The following is a 14,906-nucleotide window of genomic DNA, read 5'->3' as shown; positions in this document are numbered from 1 at the left end:
ACCCTGATGAACATAGAGAAGGGAAAGATAAACGATACAGGTGGGAGAGGAATTGTGTAACCGTGGAGAAATGAGATGTGGACAAGCAAAATAAAGACGAAAGAGGCAGTAGGAAGCAAACCAAGCAGAAAAGAGCGACTGCCAAAGTACCGATCGAGCAAAACTAGTAAGAAAAGTGAGCCAGGTGAATCACAGCAAATTTGGTGGGAAAGAAATAGACCGAGTTCAATCACAGTAAGAAGAAAAAGAGACAAGTGGGACCGGGTGCAAACTGCTTGAGGAAGTTTTACGATGGTAAATACTTTTTAGGCCTCAGCCAATTGACAACGATGCGGCATAGTTCAAAGTCTGCCAAATGATATATTAGGGATGATTCAATTTTGCACAACAGTATTTCTATTATAAATATGTAACACTTTTGTACAAAAAACAACCAGTTTAGTATGTTAAAGATGACTGCTCTCCATTTCATCCTTCCATTATTAGGCTACAGCGTCCTCTAGTGGAATTACACTTGTTGAAGTAAAAAAAAGCTTGCATTTATATAGTGCCTTTCACATCGTCAGGACCTCCCAAAGTACTTCACAGTCTATGAATTACTTTTCAAGGGTAGCTGCTGTAATTATGTAGGTAAACACTCATTCAATTTGTGCACAACAAAGTCCCACAAACAGAAAATGAAATAAGTAACCAACTAATCAGTTCACGGATAAGGGTGAGCCAGGACATTTCCCCTCCTCTTCAATTAGTGCCTTGAAAAGTTTTACATCCAGCTGAATAAATAAATGAATCCTCAGTTTAACATCTCATCCAGAAGACAGCACCTCCAACAATGCAAAAATCCCTTAGTACACCACTGAAATATCAGCCTAGATAGACCATGCAATCAAGTTTTAAGAGTGGGGCTTTTGACTCAGAGGCAAGATTGCTACCACTAAGCCAAATTAACACTTGCTTAGGTAGGAATGACCATTACCAGTATAATGTTTTTAATGAGCCTCAGCTGATCCAAAGAGGAGAAACATTTCTAATTGGATTATAGAAATATTAAAGGAAATAACAAGGTTATATATAAATCTCCAGGTTGTAAAATTGTATTACTAACTGTATTGTTTTGACATTCCAGATAAGTTGTAGCCCTGGTGTTATCAATTGTCCAAGTGAGCAACCTTAGCAAAAGAAAGTAGTAAATTAGGGAAGGAGGTGAGGGTTGCTCTGGTATTTCTTGCCTAGATATAACAGGGCCAATTTTCTTGTGCTTTGTGCCAAGGGAACAGTTATTCCCTAAATATGAAGCAGAGGAAAAAGGGACAGAGAATAGTGATGTTGGATCTATGTCCTACAAGAGGCGCAGGCTAAGGGCAACCACGTTAATGAGGAGGGAAGGAGCTTGCTTGCTTCAGTTTCCAGAGGGTGCCCAGAACAAATGAGTTGTGTGCACAGCCTCACTGATTGGAGAATGAGAGGACAGCTAAGAAAACAGACCCATGGTAAGTCCTTTTTTGTCCAAGGACAGGGGTCAGTGCTGTAGGCCTTCTGACTATAACAGAGGCTCTCTTTTCTCCTCGCCTTCCAGACACTGAGTTCTCACAGGCAACGGGGGGGGGGGGGGGGCATTTGGCCCACGTAAATGACCTGAGCCTGGAAATACAAGTGGGTCCAGATTATTGCAGGCAGAACACAGTTCAGGTGCACTCCACTTGCCTGGCAATCAGGGCCAATTTTCCAGTGCCTCTTACACCTAACATCTGATGCCAAATCTACTCATGGTGCCTGATACAGGAAGGGTTGATTGGACAAACAATGGTACTTCTTTCTCTGGGGGGAGGAATTTGCATCAATGAGCACTAATACAGTGATTTCCCATTGCATGAGATCCTGGAATCTGCTAAGTGATTGGTGGAAAGTAATTTGTATTACCCACCAAATTCATGTAAAGGGATCATATAGTTCTGGAGGAAGGAATGACAAAGATGGCTGCCCATATCCATCCCAAAGCTGGTTTAACAAAACCATAACTGCAACCCCTGCTGAAGGATTTTTTTTCCCTATGAACTGGATGTATGAAGAATTAAAGCATAACCCTATGATTCACTGGGATGAAAGCCTGCATCATTGAAGACCTGATTATTGGGTGAATTTCCAAGGTTTGAGTTGATGGCCTAGTTATTTAAATAACATGATGTGGAGATGCCGGTGATGGACTGGGGTTGACAATTGTAAACAATTTTACAACACCAAGTTATAGTCCAGCAATTTTATTTTAAATTCACAAGCTTTCGGAGGCTACCTCCTTCCTCAGGTGAACGATGCTACCTCCTTCCTCAGGTGAACATTTTCCGCATCGTTCACCTGAGGAAGGAGGTAGCCTCCGAAAGCTTGTGAATTTAAAATAAAATTGCTGGACTATAACTTGGTGTTGTAAAATTGTTTACAATTTAAATAACAAGCATACTTGCATGCATGGAAATTAGAGACATGCAATTGTTATGGCAGGTATTTGCCACTAAGCCAACTCTCACTGGTGAGAGGATGCATTAGAACAAAGCTAAACAGTATGATTGCAGCCATTTACGTAATTTGGAATTGATAATTGACTTGCTTTCTGCAACTAAAACTGGTAATAAATTTGCATTTATTTTCCCTAAACTATACCAAAAATGTAATTGCTCCGTAGGTACAAAATATCAGCACAGACATGATGGGCTGAATGGCCTTCTTCTGTGCTGTAAGATTCTATGATTCTACTTTTCAGAGTTTGTAGTCTCATTCAGCTTTTAATTCATATGTTAAAAACAAATTAAGTTTTACACTGTTGCTCAAAATAAATTGTGTATTGCTATATTTTATAAATATATAGCAATATTAGGATATGTGTGCCTACACACACACCCCCTAATATTCCATTGCTCATCTGTCTGCAATCTCTTCATTTTGTAATAAATTAGATGAGCTCCTGTGGTGGTGTTCCCTGTCAGTCAGAGGATACATTTTTATAATAGGGCTGGTATTCCATGTAATGTATTATCACAGCTAGTCATTTATGTGACTGAATAATTCAAACTGCACTTTTATTGCATGATAGTTGGGGATTTTTACCAGTGGTTTGGGGGTTAAACTATGTAATTCTGTGCATGTAAAGCAATGACCTTGTTATATTTTCCTTTACTTTTGTACTCATTCCTTATCCTTTGAACGGCCAAGGATAAACGGCAAGGCAGTAGACAAGTTGAGGTAGGTATTGGTAATCAACAGCACTGGGGCACGGTCTGGACTTTCTTTAAAAGAAGCACTGAGGTGGTCCTGGGATTTGGGAAAACTGGGGTGGGTATCCTGAGATTTTGCAGCACTAGGAGAGGGCCTGAACTTAGCAGTTTTGGGGATGTCCTGGGGATCCACATCACTGGGAGTTTGGTAGCCATGAAGAAAGGGAACCTAGGGTTAGGGTTACTGGGTGGCTGTGGGACATCCAGAAAATGTGAATGCACTACATAAATGCAAGTTCTTTCTTGAATCATATATCCAAGCAGAAAGCTGCATCTAGGGGGAAAAAAAGTGTAGTTTGTCACATTAAAGCACCAGAATTTTTTCATAATTGACAGCAAGATTGGCAATTCACAGGGCATTCTCTAAGTCCCACCATCCAATATTAGACTTGGTAAAAGGTAGGAGCTGTAAGCTGCATTCTGGGAGTTGTGGTCCATATCCACTACCTAGTTTAGTCTTTTCATTCAGGGAAGGCCTGTATGCATAAAGCATTATAAAATTTACACTACAAAGAAGGACAAGTCTGTACTAGGGAAACTGCAGTAGCATTAACATACAATGGCTTAGTAAATTTATTTTTCCTATTATTGTACTATATTTCTGTGGGCTTTGTTGGGAAGTAAGATGGCCACCCATTTTATCCCCCTAGTCGCTCGATGGGGTGGTGTTGCTTCTTGATCAATGGTAGCTTTTCCCATCCTCTACCAACAACGGTATATTTGATCAGCGTGGTTAATGTAACATGTATTTGTCAATCACAATGTGAGGTGTGATGCATTATACATGTTTAAGTGTGGGACTTTGGTGCAACACCATGCGAGATGCAAGACCTTGCCTTTATCATAAAATTTAGCTGTCTAAATTTCAGACCTAATTTTCAATCTGTATAAAAAATGAACCTTCCATAAAAATTATGAAATTTAGTGAATAAGCACTTTTGCTTCACTGGCATGCACTAAATGTTTGAGGATGTAATGCTGTTATTCCCAATGTAAATCACAATATAAAATAAAATTGCACTTTATAAATAACGTGACAAAGAAATAAATCCAGTCAGCACTTGGTTTCTGAAATACTGGTGAGTTTTTATTTGTTGGCACAGGTATATTACAATCTTCAGTCTCTTACCTCATGTGTGTGCATCACACTCAAGTCAGGTAAAACAACAAGACACTTCCAGTGACAGAATCTCTCCAGGTGAAGTATAAAGGTTGCGTTAAAATGTGAAGGGCAGGATAACATGCCTCATATTCTTACCAACACTGGCCATTGTAAAAACTAGCACTTATCCCTTCCATCTAAGGCTTTACACAGGAAAGCACCAAAAATGACATGTATGTACAGTGCATTCATTGCAGGTAAAAGCTGAAAACATTAAGTGGTCATAATCAACTGATTCCATTGGTTTCACTTTTTACATAACAAGATTTTCATATTTGCTCTTCAGAAATACAAAGCAGTCTTATGATTCAGTACTCAATTTTACTTTGACTGAAACTTCATTTATCACATTAGCACATTTTCAGGTTTATACTTAAGCACAAGTAAACAACTGACAATAGCTGTCACTTTTTAAAACATCACTAGAGAACAGGGCAATGCTTTAGTGAAAACTCGGTTTTCTGATACTGCTCCAGTTTGTTTTAAACCCTCACTACTGAGTCAGGATTTGAGTGTGTCATTTCTTCACCTGTGTAAAGCAAAAGTTCGAGATGGTCAAATCCTCCTCCAACATCTTAAAAAAATGCGACTGGGAAAAAGTTGCAAAAAATTTGTACAATGTTAGTATTGCACAGTTCTAAATAGTGAAAATTTATTTACACTGCTTTTAAACTGACTGAGCTAGATGAAAGGATATCTGTCTCGATTTGACCATGTAAAAAAAATCCCTAGCTTGGCAAAAGGATGATTTCTCCAGCAGTGCTTCTTTCTCTACTGAGGCTATGAGGTACAATCTGTTGTTAGCTAGCAGACTGTACATGTTTGAGGACCATATTCTATGGCAATCTTTAAGGGATTTCTGTATTCATCACTTAAACATAAAACTTACACAATCAATTACATGGGTTGAAACTTATTTTAATGTGATAAATATACAGCACTCATTTCAAAAGAAACAGTACTATATTTTTGTCTCACAGTAAAAAAGCAACCAAGACTTTATTTAAAAAAATAAGGAAAATGTACTGTACAGGGTAATTTTTGTTCCACATTTTACTAATCCAGAGTTGGAATTTAAAAACCAAGTTACACAGTTTAAGTGCTTAAGCAGTATACAGTGTCCTTTTTAAATGCAAGAACAAAAATCAGAAAATTCAAAACACCAAATTCTCAAGCTCTTAAGACCTTGAATTGCCTGCAAATAACATCCTTTAACTCCAGTGTAGAACGAAATAGGGAGAAAAGCAGGGATCAAGAGAATGAAGCCAAGAGGTACAAATGTGTACTGCTAAACTGAAAATAATCCAAAGCTCCACAGAAGATAAGACCCAATATGCATGGCTTGAAGTCATCTCACACAAGTAAAAATGCTTTAAAGGCCTTATTCAACGGTTTGTGTACAAGCTAACAAAAGTACTGTGATGAAGTATGTGTCTTGAAGGTTATTCCACAAAGTAATACAAGTCAGTGATCAACTGTTTCATAGCTTCCTTCTTTTACGTAAACAGCAGTGGTGCAGGTGATAAAGCCAGCAAAAAATTTACAAAAGCTATATATAAAAAGTTGCAGAGAACTAAAATTGATACCCATTTGGCACCCAAACAATATCCCTAGGCTGAAATCCAAAGTCACCTCACAATTAGGAATTCTAAAGGATAATACCTGGGGGACAATTGGATGCAACACCGGTACCTTAATTTCACAATCCTATCAAAAATATACAATATCTAACAAAAAAAAACCTTACTAGTTATGGCTTCGATCTTCAGCACTATATTTTACATCACAATATAAAGTATCGTTATCAACATTGCGCAGGTCTCCATGCAAAATTTATTTATACATGTACAATGTATAGTAGCAATCAAACTAGATCAAACATTCTTTCACTGAACACTTCTCAAGTCCATGCCTTTGGGACTCGATGTATGATGAGTCAGTTACTGTGGAGCTCCTCTCAGTCATCTAATACTGGATACTGAACTCTGATTGGCGACTGCATATGTTGAGGCCTTCTCTTCAGATAATGTTGCAACAGGAGTTCCATTATTTGCCAAATAGCCTTGTTTGAAGGTTTCAAAATACGAGGCCTGTACAGGTTTATGACACTGAAGAACTTTAATGGCATCATCTATTTTAAACCATTCCCTTTTTCTCCCTAAATAAAATGAGAAAGATTAAACGTACATGATCAAGTATTTTTGGGGGGAGAGGGGAGGAAAAAAAGCTGTTAGAAAAGTTACAATCAATGCACAGATTCCATATCCTAGCCTGGTCCATTTTAAATCAATACAAATCCATTTCCTAGGCATAACCCTGAAGGGTAAAATGGCTCAGCCATCAATAAACCTGTAGTATACATTATTTGTAATTTCTGACAACTGGAAATAGATAAACATTTCAAGAAGGAACATCCCTTTGAGCTTCAATAGCTCAGTTGTTAAGTGTACATATGTACAAAATATATGATTTCTGAATGAGAACGAGAACAGGCGCATGTGAAAAAAAATAGAAAAAGCTAAATTCTGAAAAACATCTCAATGGAGATAAAGAACCCAACCTTCATTCACGTGATACTGCTATGGCTCTGAATTTGGGGGAATAAGTGGGGACCTCTGCTTGTATACATTAACAAAAACTAAAGTAAAGTACAAGACCATGAAGTTTTTAAAAAGTTGAATTTATTTCCTCCCTTTTCGGTTGCCCACTCCATGCATTGCTACCTGGCTGAAGGGATGGGGTAGGGAGACTTACACATTGACAGCAGTATAGTAAACAAGACACCACTACTGTCTCCAGAAGACCTACCAGAAGAGATTTTTTTTGTTGTTGCTAGAGGTACCTCCAGTGGTAATCTAAACATTACTGCCAGGAGGTACAGGGAGCTAGTTATTCTTGCCAAACTTGGGCTGAGCAGCTCAGTCCACCTATAAAGATTCATAAAGGCATTCTAGCCAGTGGGGACATACAGTAGCCAGAAGCAAATACGAAACAACAACTATAAACAACAGCACATGTGCAGCTTGTATCTGTTGTTCCAATGATGCAGAAACTATCCTACAACACAAACAGAACAAATTATATACCACTGTGCCCTCAGGTAATATTCTAGAACCAGTTCTGCAATATAAATAAATCATAAAATGAATGTATCATTTTAACTCCAGACCTAACATAGACCAAGGCAATTTAGATAGTAAATACAGTTTCATCTCACCAATATTAACTGAATCCTCCCAGTCTTCTAACACCTCCGTTATTACCAGAACATACACGTATGTTCTATGCTTCCTGTCTTGATTCTGAAAAACATTATCTTACAATGACTTCACAAATAACAGGCATTGACTAGATTATACAGAACATAAGATAATCTGTGGAAACACAAGTTTTACACTTTTAGAAACTAATAGCAACTACTGTAAAAAATTATTTGTTACAAAAAGAGACTGCCAAAAGATGTAGAGAATTTCTGGACTCTAGTCAAATGGTTTTATTTTCCAGCTGACAATGTAAGAAAGCTGAACCTCTATCAGGGAAGATGTGTTATTTAGGAGACGCAGTTTTGAATCTGCTCCTTTCCTTACAACCACATTGAATATTTCTAGCTTCTTTCTCTGAAATTCACAAACAGGATGTTGTTTTAAGTTTGCTCCTGTCCCATCAAACCAGCCACCTCTCAGAGACTCTTGTCTAGTTTGGACCCATCATATTAGTAACTTCAGGTTCTCCGGCTCCAAGTTTCTTCTTCACCATGAATATCCAGTGCCTCTACAACTCCATTCCATATCAAGGTGGTCTCTAGGCTATCCACTTCTTCCTTAAGCTGTACCCCAGTCATCTACTACCACTTTCTACTTGGCTGAAATTGTTCTCATCCTCAACAACTTCTCTCAACTCCACACATCTCCAAATTTAGGGTGTTAATAATGGGAGCCCTACATGGGCCGAAGTTAGAATCATAGAATCTTACAGCACAGAAGGCCATTTGGCCCATCGTGCCTGTGCCAGCTCTTTGAAAGAGCTGTCCAATTTAGTCCCAAACCCCAGCTCTTTCCCCTTAACCCTGCAAATTAATCCTCTTCAAATACATGTCCAATTGCCTTTTGAAAGTTCCTATTAAAGTTATGCCATCTTTTTGTGAGATGTGTGAAACACTTCTAGTTCTAATCCTACTTGGCGCCCATTCCCTGATCTCTTCTGTTACTTTGATGACTGTGTTGGTATTGCGTCCTGTTATAGCTCTGTCTGAAGAAGTTCATGACTGTGTCTCATTATCATCCATTCCTCACCTTTAGGTGAACCATCTGACTTTCTTCCCCTTCCCTGTCTCCATCATTGGCAATGGGTTTTCCACAAGTATATATTATAAGCACTACAGATGCTCACTATTTTTTGGATTATTTTTCTCCCCAACCTTCTTCCTGCAAAGATTCTACCCTTTTTCTCAGTTTGTGTGTCTGTTGCATCTGCTCTGACATCATTTGCCACCAGAACTTTTGGAATGCATGCCCTCCCTTCTGAGCTTCCCCTTTGTATGGGATTGAAAATGTACTTTGTTGTTTCCTGTGGATCTATTCTCATTCTTTTCTCCTCAACTGGAGCTCTCACCTTCACTCCCATCCTATTGGTTTTCAGATTATCTTCCACCATCCACAACACAATTCCAGCAAATCTTCCTCTCTCCTTTGAGAGACTGCTGCCTCTCTTACACACTCATACTTGTAGAACAATTTCTCCCTCAGTGGATTCACAGATTTTATTTATATATATATATATATATATATATATATTTATATATAAAAAATCAAAATCGATGAATGCCATTGCCAAAGTTGCATGATGAAAGTTAACAAGAATCCTTACTTCCAGTAATCTATTTACTGGATTAAACAGGGTTTCATTCAGTGGTATCACATGCACTGCAATTGGTGGATATTCAACTCAAGCAGACTATTACAACTGATATTTATTTAGAATTAAAAAGCTAGGAAGCACAACATTTGGCGAAACGCTGGCAGTAAATTGTAAAAATCAACTCTTTATATCAACCACCTTTGGATATCAGCAAAATGTTTCTAGAGTTTAAAGTCAAAGTTTTCGTTACTGGCAAGGCAAATTCAATTAGTTCAGGTTTTTTGTATGACTTTCAATGTCAGCATATCATTTACCTCATCAAGCAGAAGGTTAAAAGTGAGCCTTCAGTTTGATTTAATACCAGGCCACACGAATTTTAGTACTATTTCAACAACACATTTAACCCAATTGTGCTAGTATCAACTATTTTGGTAAATCTCCACAACTGAATTTCCCAGGCCAAATCAAAGAATGACTTTTTTCCAAAGAGACTATATTTGGCTTACACAAATATATACATTTCCATAAAGGCTGTTAGATACAAATTTGAACCTTCCCATCACAAACATCCCCTTTGGTCTGCAAATATTCACCTGATTCACATAATGCCAGACATTCACAAGATACAAACTATCAGCTCATAAGGAACCCAGCAATTTACATTGATGCATCCATTCCTGCGATGAGAGTTGTCCTATGAGGAGAGATTGAGTCGAATGGGCCTATACTCTCTGGAGTTTAGAAGAATGAGCGGTGATTTCATTGAAACATACAAAATTCTCAGGGGGTTTGACAGGGTAGATGCTGAGAGGTTGTTTCCCCTGGCTGGAGAGTCTAGAATTAGGGAGCATAGTCTCAGGATAAGGGGTTGGCCATTTAGGACTGAGATGAGGAGGAATTTCTTCACTCAGAGGGTTGTGAATCTTTGGAATTCTCTACCCCAGAGGGCTGTGGATGCTGAGTCATTGAGTACATTCAAGGCTGAGATAGATAGAATTTTGGACTCCAGGGGAAAATCAAAGGATATGGGGATCGGGTAGGAAAGTGGAGTTGATGTCGAAGATCAGCCATGATCTTATTGAATGGCAGAGCAGGCTCGAGGGGCCGTATGGCCTACTCCTATTTCTTAAGTCCGTTTGCAATTTAATTCAGTAAAGCAACTCAAGATCAAAGGACCTCTTTTGATGTCGCAATCAACAGCCGTTCCCAAACTTTATAAAAGTGAAAAACAAGCTCCAGGTTTGTAACATCCTTTCCTTGGCTACCCTTTCCTGGAACTTCTTCATGGAAATCTATCAAATGCAGCACCTATTTGTTTAATCACACACCAGTACTTGCTCCATGTGAGTCAGCAATTTAACTGTACTTGCTCCATTTTAGTATAAAAGTATAGTGTAGAATTGGCAAATGCTTTGCTGAACAGCTCTGTTCAACTTGAAACCATGGTCTTCACCTCTCTGACTTCCCTTCCCATTCTCACTCAGATTCTTGTTTTTGATGTCCCGCATTGTTCCAACCAAATTCGACACAAACTTGAGAATACCTCACCTTTGTCATGGACACACAGTAGCCCTCTGGTCTGAAAACTGAATTTAGTAACATCAGATCTTAGCTGTTGCCCCAATTTTCCTGCCAGGTTCTCTCATTCAAGTTCCTTCAATTCTAAAAACATTTTACTCATCTTTGTCTTTCTAATGTCTGTTTAAAGCCGTGAGATTTGTATATCATCCAACAGTTTTCACTTCTTTACAGCATTTCTTTTTTTAAAAAAATCAAATTATAGACTACTAAATCAATGAGCTGCCTCCTTATAATAGTAATCAGCAGATCTGCACTAAACATTTGTTGTTTTCCTCACCCACCCCTTTTTTGGTCAGCACTGATAAATGGTCCCTCCTGAAATAACCACCTGCCTCTCTCTTCATAAGTGCTGCGCATTTCCGATATCTTCTGCTTTTATTTGAGATTTTTCAGCATTCACAGCCTTTCTTTTTAATCACATTATATTATAGGACAAGAATGCACAAAACATTAAAATAATTCTGCTCAGTTCATACTCTTCCAATGCTGGCATTTTAAATTGTTTTTATTTTTACATAACATATATCCTATCCCAATTTTTTCTCTAAAAAATAATGGAACTTGAAATGTTTAACTTTGTTTCTTCTTTTGCCTGCCTTCCATTATCCATTTCAGAGGTGGGAGCATATTTAGAAAAAACACTTTTTAAATTACTTTTTTCTCTGAACTTTGTGCTTATTAAGGTGAAGGAGAATAATACTTTCTATTTTCAACACGCAGTGTGTCAGGATGCACTTCAGGTCAGGTACAGCAGTTAATTGCAGAGTGAAGCTGCCTCTTTTCCTAGCCTCAGAACAGCAATCCGTACTGCACCAATTTGATATTTTTAAACTTAGAACAGTTACTCTGCGGTCTCCGAAAGAGACTGCCAATTAGAGGTAGTATTGCATTACGGGCCCATGCCCAGTGGTCAATCAACCTAGTTCCTAAACTCATATTACATAGAACCCTTCCAGTCAGAGATTATTTATCCCAGAGATGAAATGCCGGTGTTTAGTCCATTGAGCCCCACTCAGTCCCCTAAAAAATGGATTTTCATTGGATGAAAATCTGCTTTAAAGATTGTTTTTCTATCTAATCAAAATTACATACTTAAAAGTATGACCAGGTTAATCTTTGATATGTTTTCTGTGTTAAACCAGGAAGAGGGCTTCAGAAGAGGACATGCCCGGTGGCTGTCGACTCTGCATAGATTAATATTTCAGTATCATGGGGGTGAATAGAAATGGTAAGTTGGAGTTATAAGCTTGGATTGATTCTTTGATTTATATTTTGCAGTAAAGCACGTATTAATGAAAATAATGTATTCTAAAACAGACAACAGCTCAATGGCAAATTATGTTGAATAATTCATAATTTATAAATGAATTGAGAGAATGTTTTATTTGTTCAAAAGACACAGATTCCTACCCATTGTTCTACAAATCTATTTACTTGCTGGAGAGATGGACATCAGCAGGTTTGGCTTCATTACAATGTAGTGGCAGCCAAGATGTATCTGTGCCTTTTTCCAGCTGCTCTACTACCTATAGTGCTGAATTCTCCTACAGTTTAATTTTTAGAATTAAAAAGAACCCCACTTATTCTCATTTCTTGCGTGATCCTCTCCTTCAGGGCTGAAGTTTTTTTTTAAAGAAGGGCGTGGATGGGGGGGGAGGGGAAAGAGAGAGAGAGAGAGAGAGAATGAGGTGTAAAGCCTGGAACAGACTAATGGTTGGTTGAGATTCTCTCTGTACAATGCAAAATAAACTTCTGCACTTGATCTATAAAGAATTAAATGCCAACGGGTTGTTCAGTCATGCATCTGCTGTCACCCCTGCTTGTGAAAAAACCTTCATCACATTTTGAGACCTAATGCAAGATACCCAGAGCAGTGGAAGTTATTGGATCTGCAGTTTACATAATACCCTCAAATGCTGGATAAAGCCCAAATGTTATACCTCTTATGGAAAATGAATAATTTTTACAATATATGTCAGTTAGCTTGCTACTTTTACCCACAGTGCTGCTCTACAATACAACTTATACCTGCTCAAGTGGGGGCCACAGGACTGTGTTCCATTCTGTAAAGATTGGTCCAACCTAGTTTGTACCTGGTAGCATCCCACAGCTTCTACAGTGAGGTCTGCAGGTAGTGCTGCTATGCTGCTCTTGGGACACTTAGTTTGTGTGTTGGGCCCAGTCCTTTTTTTGACTCCTTCTGAAGGAACAGTGGAATTCATGGAACTCCTTGTGGGGAGGAAATCTGCCACAGTGCTATGCCAAATCTATACCTCTCTCACTTTTCCCACCCTTCTCTCTTTCATGGAGGTTAACCTTCAGGGATTCTACCATATGAACGTTCAAGTCAAAGACACTAGATGCCTCGAGTCTAATAAGTTGTTCTGTGCTTGCTTCTTCCTTAGACAGCATTTTCAACCTACTTCCACAGGATTCCATTGTGGATTGTGACGCTTTCAGCATCAAGAATAGAGGTGGCATCATCTTCAACTCGCATATGTAACAGGCCACTATGTAAAGATTGGATGTGAACAGTAGCTTGCCCACCAATTCCAGAATTCGTGGACTCATCAGCTCAGATGGGCCAGTGGACACTCCAGTGTACTCCAAGGCCATATTACCTATTACCCTACTCATTCACTTATGATATGGCTGCACTTAATGCTATATCAAATGGGTCATCCTATATTTAGCCACTTCTATCTAAACTGTTTATACAGCGCTGCTCACTTTTCAGTGATCACTTATCAGTTTTCCCGTTGACTATTATGGGCTCTGTCATTGAGATTAAATTTACCATGAGTCTAGTATAGAACATCCATTAAATATTTTAACAAGTTACTACCAGTGACAGCGAGAATATCAATGGTTTACTTTAAAACAGGAACTTACCTCAAATATTCCTACTAATCTTCCTAATGTCCCTTTGACTCCAGCCTGCAAAAGAAATAAATGTTCTTTACATTTTAGAAGACCTATGCCCACTTATTTCACAATAGACTTCAAAACCCTTTCTAATGTATTATCTATGGTCTTTTTTTCCCCCTCAGGTCATACATTGGGATCTTTGCCACATTATGTCAGACCTATAATTTATACAATATCAATTATCACAATTTATATTCTGTTTTTGCCTCCAGATATATCTATTACTTTCAACAAATGAATCATAAATTCACTGATGTCACTGACAAAAGGAAACAATGACACCAACTTGGATCAGGAAAACTTAAGGTTCTATTTCTATGCTCCACAGTCTCAAGAAGACAGCAGGACTCAAAATTATCATGGACTTATGGGTGTTTTACTCCTCATGCTGAATATAAAGTTCAAGATGAGAATTCAGGCTGTGTATCTGCAAGATTAGCTGGCAGTCAGGAGCTCGAGGTCCACTTGATCAAAATGACATTAAGAAACAGTGTCTCTAAGTGCTTTTGTCCTATTCATAACTGAATATTCTGTTGCATACTTAAGAAATGATGAATACCCAATACACGACATTACAGAACAGAAGACTCTGCAAAATTGGAATGCATCCATACCAACAAGCCTGACTGAAACGCAGGGGGGAAAATTATATATAAAAACACTTAGAGCATGAAAAGAATACATGCTAAGCAGCATGTGAAAGTCATATGCAATGAAACTAGTACACTTATTTTCTTGCAATTCACTGCCTCCCACTCTATACACCACAGACCCTATATTCCAAGGTTTCACCACAATGTGGAGCTGGAGAGGCGGGGAGGGGAGAAGGGTGGGCAGAAAATTGGGCTGCAACCCTGCCCACTTTTCTGAGGTATGATTTGGAGGAGACCGAACAGTCCATTTGATTGGCAAGCAAAAGTCAAGGTGACTCCACGTGAAGTATGTTAGACGGTCCCATGCTGAATTTTACGAGTTTGGGCAAGGCTCAGCCGACATCATGCTCCTCATCCATATAAAATAGACACATCAGAAGTTCTGGGCTCTGGCCTGCTCAACTGTATGTTTCTTAAAGGGAGATCACAATTTGAGTTTCTGGTAAAAAAGTGTTTTTA

General features: G+C 38.5%; 1 protein-coding gene and 1 long non-coding RNA gene across 2 annotated transcripts in view; one reads left to right on the top strand and one right to left on the bottom strand.

The window, feature by feature from the left end:
- LOC137344452 (uncharacterized) overlaps positions 1-14,906 on the top strand; it is a 17,277-nt gene extending 2,371 nt beyond the window's left edge. Inside the window, exons 2-3 of the long non-coding RNA XR_010968361.1 lie at positions 12,009-12,094; positions 14,007-14,906. This is a non-coding gene — a long non-coding RNA (uncharacterized lncRNA). The remainder of the gene's footprint in view (positions 1-12,008; positions 12,095-14,006) is intronic.
- LOC137344451 (diphosphoinositol polyphosphate phosphohydrolase 1) overlaps positions 4,332-14,906 on the bottom strand; it is a 72,988-nt gene continuing 62,413 nt past the window's right edge. The window contains exons 3-5 of the mRNA XM_068007426.1: positions 13,759-13,803; positions 7,646-7,730; positions 4,332-6,586 (exon numbers count right to left, since the gene is read on the bottom strand). Coding sequence (XP_067863527.1) covers positions 6,390-6,586; positions 7,646-7,730; positions 13,759-13,803 — 327 coding nt within the window. The 3' untranslated portion in view covers positions 4,332-6,389. The remainder of the gene's footprint in view (positions 6,587-7,645; positions 7,731-13,758; positions 13,804-14,906) is intronic.

The sequence above is a fragment of the Heptranchias perlo genome, chromosome 27, assembly GCF_035084215.1.
Source record: "Heptranchias perlo isolate sHepPer1 chromosome 27, sHepPer1.hap1, whole genome shotgun sequence".
Classification (NCBI taxonomy): domain Eukaryota; kingdom Metazoa; phylum Chordata; class Chondrichthyes; order Hexanchiformes; family Hexanchidae; genus Heptranchias; species Heptranchias perlo.
This window is presented reverse-complemented; position numbering and strand designations above follow the sequence as displayed.